The sequence below is a fragment of the Protopterus annectens genome, chromosome 12.part0 (assembly GCF_019279795.1).
Source record: "Protopterus annectens isolate FY-2018-M chromosome 12.part0, PAN1.0, whole genome shotgun sequence".
NCBI classification, from domain to species: Eukaryota; Metazoa; Chordata; order Ceratodontiformes; family Protopteridae; genus Protopterus; species Protopterus annectens.
The window spans coordinates 796,528,515-796,549,431 of NC_056746.1; the positions used below are offsets into that span (position 1 = coordinate 796,528,515).

The 20,917-nt window shown below is 43.3% G+C and overlaps 1 protein-coding gene across 4 annotated transcripts in view; it reads left to right on the plus strand.

Annotated features, from left to right (window-relative positions):
- ARHGAP21 (Rho GTPase activating protein 21) overlaps positions 1 to 20,917 on the plus strand; it is a 2,418,417-nt gene that overhangs the window by 1,741,330 nt on the left and 656,170 nt on the right. For all 4 annotated transcript variants that reach the window (XM_044089838.1, XM_044089836.1, XM_044089837.1 and 1 more), the window contains one exon: positions 2,370 to 2,495. In XM_044089838.1, the coding sequence (XP_043945773.1) occupies positions 2,370 to 2,495 (126 nt within the window). The remainder of the gene's footprint in view (positions 1 to 2,369; positions 2,496 to 20,917) is intronic.

A 20,917-nucleotide genomic window follows, 5' to 3' on the forward strand; every position in this document is an offset into this window, starting at 1 on the left:
TTGCGTTTCGACAGTTACCTTCCTTCAGTAGTCTTTAAAAGCTGCATATTCAGATGATTTAGAATTGCATTTTAAAATATATTTCTTAAAACAAGACAGGATTGTAACGTACAGGTCATGCTATGTTAGCTACTGCAGTGAATACCTTGGCTCAGCTTTTGAGACTTTCCATAAGGCACTGGTAAACCTTCAGACTCGGAAAGTATCATTTTAAGTACCCGTTACATCAGCTGACCAAGTCTGTGAACTTAGCAGCCCGTAATGTTCAAAAGTTATTTTTCCTCTCAAAAAGATAAAGGGGGCCCTAAACTAACATTTTTGCAAAACCAGGCTTCAGAGTTGGTCACTTACCAAACAAATTTAACTTTTTGTCTGTTTTAATACCCCTTCCTCTTTGTTGATTTATTGTCCCTCTAGAGCCTTGCTTACTGGCATTAGCACCATGATTACTGTGTTGTGCCCATTCTTCTCCCTGCTACATTTTAGGAGGCAGGGCAAGAGTTGGGTGAAAGGTTTCAGGCACCATTACACTACAGATGGAGGTAAGGGATTTTTAGCATCTGAGCACACCCTAAATTCAGTGAATCCTTAAGCCACCAACACAGTGCACTTCTTTGAAGACAGACTAAAGGAACCCAGCAAAAAAAGAGAACTTGGTTAGCCCTTATTCTCTCCATGCATTTCAACCATCTCTGTGCCTACCTAGGTGACGAAACAACCATGAGGCATGAGTTGCATGATATCTTGCTGTGCACCAGGTCCAGCAAATTTTCTTTTGTCTTTGTGGATTCCGTCACAAATTTTCCCTCGCTTCCTACCCAGCACAGTGAAATAAGCTAATAACTAAACATCCACAAAAATCTGATTCTTTCTTTGAGTAGTCACAATAAAATGTGTCAGCAAAACCCTTAGGTTGTCTGGATCATTTGGGAAGCATCCCTTCATTGACAAATCTTATGGAATCTTTATTGACAAATGTTATGGAATCTTTCTTGTCTGCCTCGGTTAATCATCATGCAAAAATAGTATTACCTTTCTTCATGTTTAATGATAATAAAGTGATCTTGTTGAAAAACAACCTAAATAAGAGCCTCATTTAAAATCGGTAAAGCCAGGATTGTTTTGACTCTTTACAGGGCTTTACCCTAAGGCTTAAAAGTTTGCTCCATATCAAGTCTTCAGCATGGGAGCTTTATTAATTTAGAAGTAGCCAAAATGTCTATGCAATCCACTAAGGACATTTCAAGTAGGGGTTTTGTGTGTGTGTGTGTGTGTGTGTGTGTGTGTGTGTGTGTGTGTGTGTGTGTGTGTGTGTGTGTACGTACACGCACATGAGAGAGTGACCTTACAAAATACATAAGACACTTTCAGTGCTTTAGATTGAGATGGCACCTTACAAATATAAAATCTTAAACTGACAAAGCTCACTGTGTTGCAGGCCCTTGAGAAATTAAAAAAAAAAATACACCAGGAATCACTACACAGCCCCTTAATTGTCTGGGTTGCTAGTCACATCCATGTATTGTACTATTTTGTAAGACCTTAATGGGGTGTAGAGTGTAGGTTGTGTACCCTAGACAATAGATGGACTTCTTTCATAGTTTGATATTTTAAGTTTAGCCTTTAAAAGGTGTAACAGATAACTCAGTAGCACTGGGGGATAAAGCCTTGACTAAGATCCAGTAAACCCAGGTTTGATAATCAAGTTAGGCTGTCTGAGTGAAAGATTAATGACAAGGCAGAGCCTGCGTGCCTCTCTCTTTCTTAGGGGTTGGATGGATACCTGGGAATAGAGTGCAAACCTTCACATGGAATCCTTGCTGGAGACAGATCTTCACAGAATGTGCTTTGCCTTCAGGGTTGGCAGGGTTACTGAAGAGGCATTTTTTCTCAAAAGTGGAAGGCCTCCTCATATTTGCTCATTGTAGGGTCCTCTTGGGACATAACAGGCATGTGCATGAGAATTTTTAGAGACGTTAAAAATAAAATCCTAATTCCATGAAGGATGACCCCACTTCTCCCACCCCTCACTTCTAAAAGGGATGATGGAAGGAATCCCCGAGAGGAATGAATGGGTTGATTTGTTGGACAAGAGGGAGGCTTAATGAATACTGGACAGTAAGAGCCAAAAATAAAAAAATGTGCACAGAATTATTTTCTTGTGTCTAAAATGTTTTTGTGCTTGCTTATGAATTTTGCTATTGCTAAGAGAAAGATGTATTCAAAATTATATCAAGCTGTATCTTTCATACTCATTTGGATTGCAGAAAGGAAAGGCATCCTTCTGCAGAAGATCAAAATTGCCATTTGCAAAATGCTGTGAAGCTTCTATGAAATTAACACAATTTATATTACTGCATTTTGTTCAGGCCACTGATAGTTTGAAATCATCTGAAGATTCTAGTTCCAGGAGAGACTCGCCATCAGAAATCTTCAGTGATGTTTCAAAAGAGGGTTATCTCCAGATTCGTCAGCTTGTTACAGATAAAGGAAAGGTATGGTATCAGTGTATACATTTGTATGTTACATGTATATATATATATATATATATATATATATATATGTATATATATATATATATATATATATATATATACATGTACTTTATTTCACGTATACTCATACATCATATTGCTATAGCAAGTGTAAATTTTCCAGTTTTAAATTTGCATATAAAATAGATAAATGTCTGTGAATGTTGTGAGGCTTTTACATCATTTAAGCAGTGTTTTTCTTAAAGCAAGAATTTATAATATGGCCACCTCTTCTGTTTCTGCACTCTTTATATGTGGATTGCAAGCCATATCCTGTACTTTGGCCCCCAGTTTTCTCCAGCACTGGATACCTTTTACCCCTCTTTGTGACTTAATGGTCAGCAGTCATGATCTATGGAGCTGGATTCAGCATTCTGGCTGCAGGGAGAGTTCCAAGTAAGATAGTATTTAAGATTAAAAATTGAAGTTGAAGCTTTTTGTTTTACTTGTTCATTTAATTATTTTGCTGTGGATATGCAGACATTATTTATCATAGATGTTCTTCGTGTTTCACTGTTGCAGTCATTACATTTGGGTAATCTGCTGGCAGGTTGCCCTCAGTCAGCCTGATTAACAAAGTCTTGGGTCCTGCGTCGGTTGCTGTCCCTTCTTTCATGACGTCAGGGGTATAAAACATGCAGCCGACGCCATTACCCCAGTCTTTCTTGCCGCGCAGTGCCCGAAGCAGAAGCAGTTTTCCTGAAATATTCGATGTTCTTCGGGTTTCACTGTTGCAGTCATTACATTTGGGTAATCCTGCTGGCAGGTTGCCCTCAGCCAGCCTGAATTCCAAAGTCTTGGGTCCTGCTTCGGCTGCTGTCGTCCCTTCCCTGATGTCAGGTCGTCAGGGGTATAAAAGAAGTAGCCGACACTATTTTCTTCAGTCTTTCTTGCCGCGTGGTGACCGAAGCAGAAGCAGTTCGCAAGTGCCGGTCGACCTACTCCTGAGATTTTCGTGTTCGAATTTCAGATCCGAAGTCTTCAACAAAGCTAAGTACACCATTGGGGAAACTTTTTTTTTCTTGCTACAGACCGATGTCAGAAAAAGTAAATAATTGTATTTCTTGTGGAAAGCAAATACCTCATAAGGACTTTCATTCTTACTGTATTCCTTGTCTAGGCCCTGATCACAATGTTTCTGATTGTCGGTTTTGTGCTAGATGTAACCAGTGCACTATGATTTTGCTTTAAACTATTTTGGACGCCGGTTTAATTATCCAGAAATGTCATCGGAAAGCCATCCGACTACCGGAGTTCACAAAAAACGCAAAGAAAAGGAGAGAGATAAACTATTGAGACCCAAAACCAACAACAAAGCTTCTCCTAAGCCAGTCGCCGGTTCTCAGTGAGACGCTTTTACAGCCCCTGATGCCTGCTACTTTAGAGTCGCAGGCCGCTACCGACTCCCACGTGGAGTCGGCCATGTCGCTAGAAACTCAAGGTATTGGAGCCTCGGATACTATTCCCTCAGATGGGTCCGGAGCCGCTGAGCAGGCACCGGCTTCTGAGGGTGTATTCAGACCTAAACATCTTTACATTAAACCGACTTCAGCTTCAAAGGCAAAGACTAAAGCACCTTCTAAAGCAAAGAAAAACTCAAGAGCTACGTGGACAGGCCTCTATGCCCAAAAAACAGATGCTCAAAATGGCCGAGGACTTCATTACCTTGATCAGGGGTACCCATCCCCCTCCTGATAAGGGGCCCAGGCAGGAAACTGACTATGAATCTTCAGATCAGGTTTCTATTTCTTCTGATTCCTCTTCTGATCAGGAATATCCCCCCCCCCCCCATGAGGATTCTGATGCCGAAGAATCTATACCTTCAGCCTCTCCTCCAGAGGACTATTCTTTTGGAGAAACCTTGCATACCATGAGGGAGCATTTCCACTGGGAGAGACAAGATTTTTCAGAATCTAAACAGAGGCTCAGAGATTTTCTTTTACTACCTCAACACAGGCCCCTAGCCATTCCACCTGTGTTAGACATTGTAGATGATGTGTTTTCGGAGTCTAGTCTTACCCCTTACTCCTTACCTCCAGCTCCTGTTAAGCCTGACAGATATTACAGGGTTCCTGACTCTCATAAATTTCTTTTTAAATCCCTGCTGCAGACCCAGAAACTATTTCACAGGGTCCCAAAGGAGTTAAGGCTTCCGCTGCAAAAACCCTACCCCTTCTGACAGAGATTCTAGGGCACTGGATAGATGGGGGAAAAAGGTTTACACATCTACTACTTTGGCTATAAGGGCCTTAAACTATCAGTTTCATATGCTCAAATGTTAGCGACATGTCATGGCATTGCTTAAACAGAAAATGTTGTTAAACTCTGAATGTGCAGAAAACAAGGAAATGCAGGATTTATTGCATGCAGCTGAACAAGTTGGAAATCATATTTTGCAATGTGGTTTTGATTCTTTGGAGGCCTCCTTCAGGGCTGCAGTTACGGGTTCTGTAATTAGGAGGCATGCTTAGTTAAAGGAACAAAATCTGCCTGATCATGTCAAAGTTAAATTATTAGATGCATCTTTACAGAATGATGCTTTGTTTGGTGTTAAGCAGAAGAGGTGTTAAAGAAAATGGAGGACAAAGCTAAATCTATGAAAACTGTCAAAGATTTTTCAGCCACCAAGGTTTAGTAGACACTGGCCTACAAAGAATTGGTCCTTTCCTGTGTCAGACAGACCTCAGTGGGGCAGATCCAGACGCCCTAGAGGCAGATCCCAGACACAAGGTTCATACAGGTCAAAGCAATGGGGTGCATCTACCTCCAAAGTTGGAGAAGACAAATCACAACCATACAGGAAACAGTCCCAATGACTTCCCCCTGCCTGCACCAAGCACTTATCTCTTGGCAGCACCCTTAGGGGGAAAATTAGCACTTTTTTCTCAAAATTGGCATATTATAACCCAGGACAAGTGGGTTCTAAATATAGTGTCACAAGGCTACAAGTTCCATTTCCATACCCTGCCAAAGGCAAACGGCTCCCCAGATCTGCCAAAAAAATCAATGGGCAGAGGCACAAAACCAAGTCTCATCCCTCATGGACATGGGGGCTATTCAACAAGTACCAGAGCTAGAGCAGGGACAAGGATTTTGCTCAAGACTGTTCCTGGTACCCAGAAAGGACAAGGCCTGGAGACCAATACTGGACCTATCAATTCTGAACACATTCCTAGATATACCAAAGTTCAAAATGTTGACTCTGCAGCAGCTTCTGCCCGTGCTGGGCAAGAACGCTTGGCTTGTGACTTTAGACCTAAAAGAGGCATACCTGCATGTCCCAATCAGACAATCATGCAGAAGACACCTCAGATTCAAGACTGGCTCAGTGCATTACCAAATGTCCTTCAAGGATGCATCTGCAGTCCTAACAAATGGGTTGTCCTGCCTCAGGCAGCCCTTCGGTCGGCCGGATTCCAAAGTCTGGGTCTGGCCTCGGCTGATGTCGCACTTCACCCGACGTCATAGCTGCAGTTCAGCGGGTATAAAGGCATCAGCCGACGCCATTTTCCTCAGTCTTTCTTGCCGCGTGGCGCCCGAAGCAGAAGCTGTTCACAAGTGCCGGTCGGTCAGAACCAGAGATTGCTACTACCGAAGACTTCTAAAAAGCTAAGTACCCCGTTGGGGACTCTTTCTTGCCACAGCCGATGTCAGAAAAAGTGAATAACTGTTTAACTTGTGGGAAACAAATACCTCATAAAGATTTCCACTCTTACTGCCTACCTTGTTTAGGCCCAGACCACGACGTAGCAGCTTGTCTAGCCTGTGCTTCTTTCAACCGACGGACACTTAGACGTCGGTCGGAATTTGCTGAGGAGTTTTTCGGCTCGCTTTTGCTTACAACATGCCGTCCGAAACTCCGACTTCACAATTAGCTAAAAAGCGCAAGGAAAAGGACCGACACTCGCGGTCCGCGGTTTCGGCCGAAACCGCGGTTAAGTCAACCGCGAGTGTCTCGGTTTTGGCTGAAACCGAGTCCTCGGTTCTTCCTTCGGCCGAAAGCTTGCCTCCCACCGAGGCCTCATCCAGCATGGCTGAATCTGCTACTGAAATTCCACCTGCTCTTACAGGTTCACAGGATTTATCTGATACTATCCCTTTAGATATACCTACTCCTGCACGTGGAGCTGCTAGGCCCCCTGCATCCATGTCGATTAAGGCTTTTGCCAGGGCTAAAGCAGCAAAATCAACCAAGACTGTGCCTGCTAAGACCCCCTCTCACAGGCCTAGCTCTAGTACTCAAATGCTTAGTCTAGCAGAGGATCTCATTTCTTTGATCAGGGGATCCCAACCTCACCCTGACAGGGCCTCTCACCCACCTCCAGAGAAGAGGCCTAGAGCAGAGCCCCCTGAGCCAGTTTCTTCAGATTACTCCTCTGATGATTCAGAAAATAAAAACCCTCCAGAAGGCCCTTATTCTCCTTATGAGGACTCTGAGGCAGAAGACTCCATTCCTTCTGCCTCTCCGCCTGAGGAATTTTCTTTTGGGGAAACCTTGCATGCTATGAGGGAACAATTTCAATGGCAGGGCCAGGATTTTTCAGACTCTAGGAAAAGGCTTAGGACCTTTTTGCATTTGCCACAGCATAGGCCTTTAGCCATTCCTCCAGTACTTACTGTTGTGGATGATGCATTTAATGATGCTTGTACTGCTCCTGATTCACTTCCTCCGGCCCCTGCTAAGCCCGACAGGTACTACAGGATTCCGGACACACATTATCATTTGTATAAGGCTCCTTTTGCAGATCCTGAAACTATTTCACAGGGACCCAAGGCTGTAGCAGCTACCTCTGCCAAAAACCCTCCCCTCTGAAAGGGAATCTAGGGCCTTAGAGAGATGGGGTAAAAAAGTTTATACTTCTGCAACTCTTTCGGCTAGGGCCTTAAACTGTCAATTCCACATGATTCAGTATCAGGAATTTATGTTAGATCAGTTAACTAAAAAACTGTCCTCGCCTGAACCATTAGACAAAAAGTCTCTTCAGGAAATGGTACATAACATTCAGCAGGTCAGTAATCATTCCTTAAAATGCGGCTATGATGCACTGGAGGCTTCCTTTAGATCAGCTATGACTGGTACAGTGATCAGAAGGCATGCATGGTTAAAAGAGCAGTCCTTACCAGACCATGAAAAATCAAAGCTCCTAGATGCTCCCATGGATAAGCACAATTTGTTTGGCTCCTCTGCACAGCAGGTGCTGAAGAAGGTGGAAGAGAAAGCAAAATCTGTCCAGACAGTCAAGGATTTCTTACAGGTCCAGCCTCCAAGGTTTAGTAGGAACTGGCCTTCCAAGAATTGGTCCTTTCCAGACACCACCAGAGCACAGAGAGGCAGGAATAGGCGCCCAAGAGGCAGGGGTCAATCCAGAGGTGCCTACAGGGGACGTCAGTGGCAGCCTAACAACCAGCGAAGTACTGCCACAGATCCAGCCACTACCACTTCCACAGGACAATCACAGTGACTTGGCTCTGAGACCGCCTACCAGGGAACAACTAGAAGCACCCTTATGCGGAAAGCTAGCCTTATTTTCAGTAAACTGGCATTACATCACAGGAGACAAATGGATTTTACAGACAATAGACAAAGGTTACAGGTTTCACTTCCATACTCTACCAAGGAAGAGAGGAATGCCAAACCTACCTCCAAATCAAAAGACAAAAGCTCTAGAACAAATAGACCACTTAATAAGGATGAGAGCTATAGAAAAGGTACCGTCTATGGAACAAGGGCAAGGATTTTACTCCAGACTTTTCCTGGTGCCAAGAAAAGAAAACCAATGGAGACCTATTCTCGACCTGTCCGCTCTGAACACATATCTCATTGTTCCAAAATTCAAGATGCTGACCCTACAGCAGCTTCTTCCCATGCTGGGCAAGGAGTCTTGGCTGGTAACTCTAGATCTCAAGGAGGCATACCTGCACGTCCCCATACGACCAAATTGCAGAAGATACCTCAGATTTCTTGCAGGATCAGAGCATTATCAATTCTCAGCATTGCCCTTTGGCTTATCTACTGCGCCCAGAGTATTCACGAAATGCCTGGCATCAGTAATTGCTCATTGCAGGCTTCAGGAATTCAAATTTACCCTTACCTGGACGACTGCCTGTTACAAGCGGACAACAAAAACAAATTAGCAAAAGATTTGAAAAAGGTCATTCATCTGCTGCAAGCCCTGGGATACACAGTCAATATAAAAAAGTCAAGGCTGATACCATCCCAAAGGATAACTTTCTTGGGTGCAGAACTGGACACATCAAATCAAATGGCATCCCTCACAGCAGAAAAGCAGAAGCACCTTCCTCTCTATTTCATGGCATTAACAACGCAGAACCAGCTAACAGCAAGGAAAGTCCTGCAAGCCCTGGGTTACATGGCATCCTGCATAATATTGATTCCACATGCCAGACTACATATGAGGAAGTTGCAATGGTACCTAAGGAATTTATGGTCTCAGCACAAGCACAGCCTAGAAACCCAAATTCCAATAATTCCATGCCTGAAGCAAGAATTCCAATGGTGGGCTCAGGCCTGTCAATTGAACAAAGGACTGCCCTTCCACAGCCCTCAACCAAGCCAGACTATCACCACGGACGCCTCAGACCTCGGTTGGGGGCACACATGCTGGACAAGTGCATACAAGGCTTATGGACTCAAGACCAGCTGAACCTACACATAAATCAAAAGGAGATGCTGGCAGTAAAACTGGCAATTCAGACATTCAGACCGTTTCTTCAACAGGGTCAATTGCTGATAAGGACGGACAACACCACAGTTATGTGGTACATCAACAAACAGGGAGGCACACATTCATACCCTCTATGCGGGATGGCAATGGACCTCTGGAATGTGGCCCTGAGCTTCAACATTCAGCTCCAGGCAATATTTGTACCAGGAAAAGAAAATATACTAGCAGACATCCTAAGCAGAACTACCACAGATGCCCACGAATGGATGCTGCATCCAGACATCTTCAAATCCATTACAAGGAAATGGGGACTACCAGAAATAGACTTATTCGCATCCCCACACAACCACCAATTGAAAAAATTCTGCACAAGGACATACCACCCACTTGCTTGGAAGGTGGACTCCCTATCTTTCAGTTGGGAAAACCTGACAGCATATGCATTCCCACCTCTTCCTTTGATGCACAAGGTGCTACTGAAGATCAAAGAAGACCGCCCAAGGATCATCCTGATAGCTCCAGACTGGCCGAGGCAGCATTGGTACCCATTACTGAGGAGTATGTCTCGGGAACAAATATGGCCTCTGCCCCTAGTTCCCTTACTGCTAACACAGAACAACTTCAAACCCTGCATCCAAACTTGAAAACGCTGCAGCTAGCTGCCTGGAACATTGCATAAGACAAAATAACCCAGATTTATCTCAAAGGGTTAAAGACATTATCTTGGAGGCTCGCAGACCCTCAACAAGGACAACTTATTCAGCAAAATGGAAAAGATATCTCATTTGGAGTGCAGCAAAAGGAGAAAATGTGTCACTGGTAAACATAGCTAACATCCTGGAATACTTGGCAGAACTTTTCCACAATGGCCTGTCCTATTCTTCCATTAAGATTCATGCATCAGCTATTTCAGCAGAATACAACATGGACCCTCCAGTCTTCTCTCATCCTCTACTCAGGCAGTTTCTGAGAGGAATTAAAAATGTAAAGCCACAAAGGAAGCCACCATTGCCCGCATGGGACTTGAACTTTGTGCTGGAAAAGTTGACACTCCCTCCTTTTGAACCAGCAGCAACAGCAGAATTACAGTACTTATCATGGAAAACTGCTTTCCTGCTTGCAATCACTTCAGCAAGAAGGGTTTCTGAATTACAGGCATTAATGGCAGTACAACCCTTCCTTATCTTCCATCAAGATAGAGTGTCCATGAGAACTAATCCTACTTTTATGCCAAAGGTGGTCTCCAGGGTATCTTTAAACCAAGCTATCCACCTACCTACATTCTTCCCCAACCCACAGAACAGGGGAGAAAGATTATTACATACCTTGGATGTACATAGGCAATTGCGCTACTACCTGGACAGAACCAAGAGCAATAGAAAAACTGACCAGCTACTGGTAGCATATGCAACAGGAATGGAAGGAAAAGCAATTTCAAAACAGACAATCTCAAAGTGGATAGGAAATTGCATTAGATTTTGTTACTCTTGCCATGGAAAGACAACTCCAGAAAACATCAGACCTCACTCCACAAGGGCTACAGCCACTACTACAGCTTTTTTACGAGGAGTGGCTACCAAAGACATTTTAGAGGCTGCTATTTGGAGCTCCGTGCATACATTTGCCAAGCATTATAATCTACCCTTATACTCCAGATCCCGAGCAGGTTTTGCCACTGCTGTTTTGCAAGGGATCTTAACTACACCATAATCTTATTAGTACCTCCTCCCCCAGTTTGGCTATGGTATTCTACCCATTTGTTAGGACTGCAGATGCATCCTTGAAGGACATAGTACAGTTTTGTACCTACCATAAATGTAGATGTCCGAGAGGTATGCATCTGCAGTCAGGATTACCCTCCCTCCTTCCCCTCTGTGGTACTCCTAGGGTATTTGCCCATCTTGTAGCTAGCTGGGGGAATCTATTATGGTGTATTTGTTTGTATATATGTATATACATGTTTATTTTTATTTGCTCTCTTTTATTTGGAAACTTTTACATTTATCCAAATTTAGCCTTCCTAGCGGGCACCTGGCATCTGGGGCAGGAAACACTGAGGAAAATGGCGTCGGCTGATGCCTTTATACCCGCTGAACTGCAGCTATGACGTCGGGTGAAGTGCGACATCAGCCGAGGCCAGACCCAGACTTTGGAATCCGGCCGACCGAAGGGCTGCCTGAGGCAGGACAACCCTTTTGTTAGGACTGCAGATGCATACCTCTCGGACATCTACATTTATGGTAGGTACAAAACTGTACTTTCTCTGCACTGCCCTTTGGCTTATCTACTGCGCCCAGGGTCTTTACAAAGTGCCTGGCACCAGTAATTGTATTCTGCAGACAAAGAGGAATACAAATATATCCTTACTTGGACGACTGTCTAATTCAAGCAGAGAACAAGGACATTCTTCTACAGCATCTTCCGTTTGTGAAAAGACTTCTAACATGCCTAGGGTACACAATCAACGAAAATAAATCAAACTAGTACCCTCTCAAGAGATAATATTCCTGGGTGCAAGCTTAAATACAACTGCCCAGATGGCTTATCTCACGCCAGACAAACAAAGGCAACTGACTACCTATTTCAAAATGTTGGCAACAAAGACCCAGTTATCTGCAAGAAAAATTCTGCAGGCTTTGGGTTTCATGGCATCCTGCATCCTACTAATTCCATATGCAAGACTGCATATGAGGAAACTTCAATGGTACCTAAAAAGTGTTTGGACTCAACATTGCCACAGCCTAGAAACAATGATTACTCTCATTCCCTGCCTGCAACAGGAGTTTCGATGGTGGGCGAAGGCTTGTCACCAGAACAAGGGACAGACATTCACATTAACCCAGCCAGGCAGACACTAACAACAGATGCATCCGATTACGCCTGGGAGGCCCACATGACAGGAAGATGCATTCAGGGCACATGGTCCTCAAACCAAATGCATCTACATATCAATCAAAAAGAGATGCTAGCTATCCAAAATGCCCTGACAGCCTTCAAGGACCTACTTCATCCGGGACAACTACTGATAAAGACAGACAACACCACGGTCATGTGGTATATAAACAATCAGGGAGGCACACATTCTTACGCCCTTTGCAGACTAGCCATGACTTTGTGGGACACAGCATTGACTTACCAAGTACATCTGCAGGCACAATTCCTGCCAGGAAAGGAAATTACTCTGGCAGACGAGCTAAGCAGAAACCTTATGGATCCCCACGAGTGGCAGCTGGATCCACTAGTCTTCAGCATGATAACAAGGAAATGGGGATGCCCAGACATAGATCTATTTGCCTCCCCTCGCAATTACCAACTAAAAAGATTCTGCACAAGGACTTATCACAGACAAGCATGGAAAGTGGACGCCCTATCTTTCAGCTGGAAAAACCTATCAGCATATGCCTTTCCACCACTGCCTGTCCTCCCCAAGGTACTCCTAAAGGTCAGACAGGAGAAGCCAAAGATGATTCTGATTGCCCCAGACTGGCCCCCCCAGTACTGGTATCCAATCCTAAGAAACTTGTCGCAATGCCCAGCTTGGACCTCACCTGAAATACCTCATCTACTGTCCCAGCAAAACACTCAGATCCTGCGCAGCCAACTCAGGACTTTAAACCTGGCAGCATGGCGGATAATGTAGTCATACAAAACACATCTCTCAGTAAAGCTGTGATGGATGTCATTTTGGGAGCCAGAAGACCTAGTACTAGAAAATCTTACACTGGAAAATGGAAGAGATTCTATGCTTGGAACCAGGCACAAGGAACTGATACAGCTGAACCAAATATTCCTCAGATTTTGCAATACTTAACTGAGATGCTGGACAAAAGCCTGTCTTTTTCATCAATTAAAATTCATGCCTCTGCCATTTCGACTCATTACATTACAGAGCCACAAATTTTTTCTCATCCTTTATTAAAGCAGTACCTCAGAGGAGCCAAAAATTTAAGACCTCCAAGGAGATCACCAATACCTGCATGGGACCTCAACTATGTCTTGGAAAAACTCACCTTGCCTCCTTTTGAGCCAGCTGCTACTGCTGATATAAAGTTTTTATCTTGGAAAACAGCTCTGCTCCTAGCAATAACCTCTGCAAGAAGAGTTTCAGAGCTACAGGCACTTATGGCTGTGGAACATTTTACCCTTTTTTATCCAGACAGGGTTTCTCTGAGGACAAACCCAACATGTATGCCTAAGGTGGTGTCCAGTGTGGCTCTTAACCAAACTATTCATCTGCCAACTTTTTATCCAAATCCACAGACCAGGGGGAAGAGAATTCTGCATTCTTTGGATGTACGCAGACAGCTTAGATTCTACTTGGACAGAACCAAAGTATTCAGGAAGACAGAGCAATTACTAGTGGCATATGCTGCACGATCACAAGGAAAGGCTATCTCAAAGCAGACTATTTCAAAGTGGATAGGCCACTGCATTAGTTTCTGTTACTTTCACCATTGCAAACCAGTGCCTATGGGCATTAGGCCACATTCAACCAGAGCTGCAGCCACTTCAGCAGCCTTTCTCAGGGGAGTACCAACCAAAGACATTTTAGAGGCTGCTACTTGGAGTTCAGCGCACACCTTCACAAAGCACTATCACCTGCCACTCTACTCTAAATCCAGGGGGAGGCTTTGCCACTGCAGTTCTGCAGGGCCTCATAGCCACTCCTAATGCTGTTGAGCTCCAGCCTCCCAACCATAGCTTTGGGACTCTACCCAAATGTAATGACTGCAACAGTGAAACACGAAGAACATAGTACAGTTGTGTACACTTACCATAAATGTAGATGTTCGAGTGTATTCACTGTTGCTGTCCAGGTTACCCACCCACCATTCCTCCTTTTTTCTACTGGAACTTATCTTTCCTTCTCTGATTTATACAACCTATGTGGTGTATTTGCTTGTAGATGAAGGTAAAGTTTATATTGGTGCATGTATTTTTATATTTATAAATTTTGGCTACCCTTTTAGGGGGCAACTGACATCTGGGACAAGAAAAACTGAAGAAAATGGCATTGGCTACTTCTTTTATGCCCCTGACGACCTGATGTCAGGGAAGGGACGACAGTAGCTGACGCAGGACCCAAGACTTTGGAATTCAGGCCAGCTGAGGGCAACCTGCCAGCAGGATTACCCAAATGTAATGACTGCAGCAGTGAATACACTCAAACGTCTACATTTATGGAAAGTGTACACAACTGTACTTTTTCGAGTTTCAGAACCAAAGTCTTCAACTGAAAGCTAAGTACCCCATTAGGGAAACTTTTTTTGCTCCTTACCGATGTCAGTAAAAGTTAATAATTGCATTACTTGTGGGAAGCAAATGCCTCATAAGAATTTTCATTTGTATTGTATTCCTTGCCTAGGCCCTGACCACAATGTCCCTTGCTGTCGGTTTTGTGCTAAATTTAATCAACACACGATGAAACGTCAGTATATTTTTGCTTCTAAATATTTTGGCTCAAGATTTAACTATCCTGAAATGTCGTCTGTTAGCAATCCGACTATCGGAATACCTAAAAAACACAAGGAAAAAGAGACAGACCGTCGAGGTCCAAAACTGACGACGATGCTTCTCCTAAGCTAGTCACCGGTACTCAGTGAGGCGCTTTTGCAGCCCCTGATATCCGCTACTTTTGATTCGCAGGCCTCTACTGAGACCCATTCGGAGTCCGATATGCCGCGAGATACTTTAAGTATTGAACCCGCAGATGTCTCTACCTCAGATGGGTCCGGAGCCACTGAGCAGGCATCGGCTTCTGAGGGTGTTTTCAGACCTAAAGATTTGTATATTAAACCGATGTCATCTTCAAAACTAAGGCCAAAAACTGCTTCTCTGTCTAAAAAAACGACGCTTGGGCCAAGTGTACAGGCCCCTATGCCTAAAAAACAAATGATCAAAATGGCTGAAGATTTAATTACCTTGATCAGGGGTTCCCATACCCCTCCTGCTAAGAGACCTAGGCAAGGCACTGACTATGAATTTTCGGATCTGGTTTCTATTTCTTCTGAATCCTCTTCTGATCAGGATTTATCTATACCCACTTATGAGGACTCTGATGCAGAAGATTCCATCCCTTCTGCTTCTCCCCCTGAGGATTTCTCTTTTGGAGAAACTTTGCATACCTTAAGGGAGCACTTCCACTGGGAGAGTCAGGATTTTTCTGAATCTAAAAAGAGACTTGGGGATTTTCACCTTCTTCCTCAGCGTAGGCCTTTGGCTATACCTCCTGTTTTAGACATTGTTGATGACGTTTTTCTCAGAATCCAGTATGACTCCTGATTCCCTACCTCCGGCTCCTAGTAAGCCAGACAGATACTACAGGATTCCTGACTCCCACAAATTCCTTTTCAAAAACCCTACTGCTGACCCAGAAACCATTCCTCTGGGTCCCAAGGGCATTAAGGCCTCTACTGCTAAAAATCCTACTCCTTCTGACAGAGATTCCAGGGCGCTGGATAGATGGGGTAATAAGGTTTACATGTCTGCAACCTTGGCAATCAGGGCTTTAAACTGTCAATTTCATATGCTTAAATATCAACAGCATGTCATGGGTTTACTTAAACAAAAAATGATGTTGATTTCTGACTGTGTGGAAAATAAAGAGTTGCAGGATTTATTACATTCAGCTGAACAACTTGGAAAACATACTTTGCAATGTGGTTTTGATTCCTTGGAGGCCTCTTCCAGGGCTGATGTAACTGGATCTGTGATAAGAAGGCATGCTTGGCTCAAGGAGCAAAGTCTGCCTGACCATGTTAAAGCAAAATTGTTGGATTTTCCTTTACAACAGGACAGTCTGTTTGGTAATAAGGCTAAAGAAGTTTTGAAAAACATGGAAGATAAAGCTAAATCTATGCAAACTGTGAAAGATGCAGCCACCCAGGTTTAGTAGTCACTGGGCTACTAATAGCTGGTCCTTTCCAGTACCCACTAGAGCCGCTCAGGTCAAACCCAGACATTCCAAAGGCTCCAGGTTTCAGTTGCAAGGAACTTTTAGAACAAAGCAGTTGGGTGCCTCCACCTCCAAATCTGGAAGCAACAAGGCACCTCCCTATGGTAAACAGTCTCAATGACTTTCCACTGCAGTCGCCAAGCACTTATCTTTTGGCCGCCCCTTTGGGGGGAAAACTGGGACTTCATGCACGAAACTGGTAACTGATTACCCAGGACAAATGGGTTTTAAATATAGTATCCCAGGGATACAGATTTCATTTCCACACGTTGCCAATCCCAAATGGATGGCCAGATCTGCCTCCAAATCAGTGGGCAGAGGCCCAGAAACAAGTTATGTCCCTCATGAATATGAGGGCTATTCAACCAGTACCAGAAAAGAAAAAGGGACAAGGTTTCTATTCAGGACTTTTCCTGGTACCCAGAAAAGACAAATCATGGCGTCCAATTCTGGACTTATCCATTCTAAATACATTTCTGGACATTAAATAATTCAAGATGCTGACTCTTCAACAGTTACTGCCTATGCTAGGCAAGGATGCCTGGTTGGTGCCTCTAGACTTAAAAGAGGTTTACCTGCATATCCCAATCAGGGAATCTTGCAGAAAGACCTCCGCTTTAAAGCAGGTTACTTGCATTACCAGTTCTCTGCACTGCCCTTTGGCTTATCTACTGCGCCCGGGGTCTTCACAAAGTGCCTGGCACCAGTGATTGCATTTTGCAGGCAAATAAATATTCAAATTTATCCATACCTGGACGATTGCCTAATTCAGGCAGAAAACAAGGATACTCTTCTAAAACATCTGGCGTTTGTAGAAAGGGTTCTTATTTGTCTAGGGTACACCATAAACGAAAAGAAATCACAACTGGTACCCTCTCAAAAAATTACATTCCTGGATGCAAGCTTGAATACAACTGCCCAGATGACTTAACTTACGCCAGAAAAACAAATTCAATTGATGACTTACTTCAGACAGGTGGCCAAAAAAACCCAGCTATCTGCAAGACAAATTCTGCAGTCCTCTGGGTTCATGGCCTCCTGCATTCTTCGAATTCCATATGCAAGACTGCATATGAAGAAACTTCAGTGGTACCTAAAAAGCTTATGGAGTCAACATTGTCACAGCCTGGAAACAATGATTCCTATCATTCCTTGCCTGCAACTAGAGTTCCTATGGTGGGCAGAGGCCTGCCACCAAAACAAGGGACTGTCATTCATTCCACCCCCTGCCGCCCAAACCCTAACTACAGACGCATCAGATTATGATTGGGGGGCACATCTGGCAGGGAGATGCATTCAGGGCAAATGGAGCCCAAATCAAATGCACCTACTTATCAATCAGAAAGAGATGCTAGCTGTACAGAATGCTCTGACAGCCTTCAAGGACTGCCTTCATCCAGGACAACTACTAATAAAGACGGACAACACCACAGTAATGTGGTACATAAACATGCAGGGGGGTATACATTCCTACCCCCTTTGCAGACTAGCCATGGCATTGTGGAACACGGCCTTGACTTATCAAATACATCTACAAGCTCAATTCCTTCCAGGAAAGCAAAATACTCTGGCAGACAAACTAAGCAGAAATGTTATGGACCCACACGAATGGAAACTGCAACCACAAATTTTCAACATGTTGACATGAAAATGGGGGAGCTCAGACATAGATGTTTTTGCCTCACCCCAAAACTATCAGTTGGACAAATTCTGCACAAGAGATCCTTCAGCTGGAAAAACTATGCCTTTCCCCCTCTGCCTCTTCTCTCCAAAGTCCTACTAAAAGTCAGACAAGACAAACCAAAAATTATCCTGATTGCTCCCCACTGGCCTCAGCAACACTGGTACCCACTCCTGCGCAATGTGTCGCACCTTCCCCCGTGGTACCTGCCTCAGACACCTTACCTACTGTCTCAGTAGAAGTATCAAATTCTGCACACTCAACTCCAAACTTTGAATCTTGCAGCATGGCTAATCAACTAATTTCACCCTTTACACCTCTCAACAAACCTGTGATGGATGTCATTTTGGAGGCTAGAAGGCCTAGTACTAGAAAATCTTATGCTGACGAATGGAAAAGATTATGTGCCTGGAACCAAGCACAAGGAAATAAGCACAGCAATGCCCAATATTCCTCAGATTCTGCAATACTTAACTGAGATGCTTCACAAGGGTCTATCTTTTTCTTCCATAAAAATCCATGCCTCTGCCATTTCAGCTCATTACAACACAGAGCCTCCCCTCTTTTCTCATCCTCTGCTAAAGCAGTATCTCAAAGGGGCCAAAATTTTAAGACCTCCCAGGAGAGCACCAACTCCTGCATGGGACCTCAATTTTGTTTTGGAAAAACTCACTTTACCTCCTTTTGAGCCAGCTGCTACTGCGGACCTAAAATTTCTCTCTTGGAAAAAAGCTTTTCTTTTAGCAGTCACTTCAGCTAGAAGGATTTCAGAACTACAGGCTCTTATGGCAGTGGAGCCTTTCATTATTTTTTTACCCCGGCAGGGTGGCTCTCAGTACTAATCCATCCTTTATGCCTAAGGTGGTATTTAGTGTGGCCCTTAATCAGACCATTCATCTGCCAACTTTCTTCCCAAATCCACAGAAACAAGGGTGAGCGGATTCTGCATTCTTTGGATGTACACAGACAACTAAGATTCTGCTTAAACAGGACAAACTCTCTAAGAAAATCTGAACAACTATTGGTGGCATTTGCTGCAGGGGCAGAGGGAAAGGCTATTTCAAAGCAGACTATTTCCAAATGGATAAGCCATTGTATTCGTTTCTGCTATATGCATCATGGTAAACCTGTCCCAAGGGGATCAGATCTCATTCCACCAGGGCTGCATCTACTTCTGCAGTCTTTCTCAGAGGGGTTCCTACCAGCGACATTCTAGAAGCCGCTACCTGGAGCTCAGTTCATACGTTCACCAAACATTATCATTTACCTCTCTTCTCTAATTCCAGAGCAGGCTTTGCCACTGCTGTCCTACAGGGCCTTATAGCTGCTCCTAATGCTGTATAAATCCATCCTCCCAACTATAGCTTTGGGATTCTACCTAAATGTAATGACTGCAGCAGTGAAACATGAAGAACATAGTACAGTTGTGTACACTTACCATAAATGTAGATGTTTGAGTGTATTCAGTGTTGCAGTCCTGGTTACTCTCCCTCCAGCCCCCTGTTTTTCTCTAACTATACCTCTCATTTCTGTTACTATCTTTAAAAGCCTTTTTGGTGTATTTGCTTTTGTTTAGAGGTACAATGTTTTGTGTTTTATATTATATATGTGTGTGTATATATATATATATATATATATATATATAGCTCCCCATTTGGGGGGCACCTGACATCTGGGGCAAGAAAAACTGATGTAATGGTGTCAGCTGCATGTTTTATACCTCTGACGACCTGACGTCATGGAAGAAGGGACAGCAATCGACGCAGGACCCAAGACTTTGTTAATCAGGCCGACTGAGGGCAACCTGCCAGCAGATTACCCAAATGTAATGACTGCAACAGTGAATACACTCTAACATCTACATTAATGGTAAGTGTACACAACTGTACTTTCCTACTACTGGTTATAGATGGTTTCTGTTTGGAATTCTGTATATTTATTTTTTTTTATTTTACAGTTGTTTACTGGAAAAGTCCGACTAGTCACAGGTCCTTTTTCAGTAGAGGCCCGGAGAAAAAAGTTCCATTACAAAATAGTATAATAATAAACATAATAGAATTAACAACTTACATGGACTTAACATGAACATTAACCTACAGATAGTGTTTACACAATGCTATTATATGAAGTCCTCAAGTGGAAGCATTATCATAGCAAATGATATTACAGTAAACATGTTTTGAGAGTTGCAATGCAAGTAGATTCAAGGTTAAGAGTAGGTCAGAATAGGTCAAGGATAAGAGTAGGTTTGCAGTAAGTAAGCAGTGGCTTTATATCATTATTATTATACCATTGTATATCAGTATTTTACAGTTATCGGGGAGAGAGTTATGGAGAGAGATTCAAGTCTTACAAGAGTCTCCCAAATTTAAATGAACAACGTTCTCCTTGCTGCATGTCTCAGACAAAGCAAAATCTTTAGTATAAAGAACTCCACCGGACTGCTGTTGTCTGCCTGTATGGAGCTACAAAGTAAATACATTTTAGACTACTGGCTAACACTGTCTAGGGTATATTAGAATTGTATGTCCTGACTGTTTCTGTGTACAGTGCTGCTGTTGTCATTCATACCTGTTAATTGTCTCTGATTTTTGCACAGATAGTTGAGTTATCCCTCTCAAAATGTCAGATGTTTTGAAAACGTAGTGATGATTACAGTAAACAGTTTTATTTATTTATTTATTTGCAATTTGATTACCGGGGAAGTCCACTGGGCCGAATTAACCCATTTTCAGTGGAGGCTCGGGGAGAAAAGCTCCAAGATGCATTATACAATTTAAATACAAATGATAGTTAATAATAAAGATCTTATGTAGAATAGTTACTCATAAATGCATTCAATATCATGCATAGTTAACAAATTCATTAAGCTTGAAGGTAGGGATCACACAGTTTCATTTGAGGAAAACAGATATGGTTTAGGTGTGGAAGCAGTTTACATAGAAACCTTTTAAGAAAATGTAAATATGCTTTACATACACACATCAACAGTAGAATGCTATTTACAAGGTTGGGCTGTGTGAGGGTAGCTGTAGGAGGTGAGAGCTTAGAGAGAAGCTAT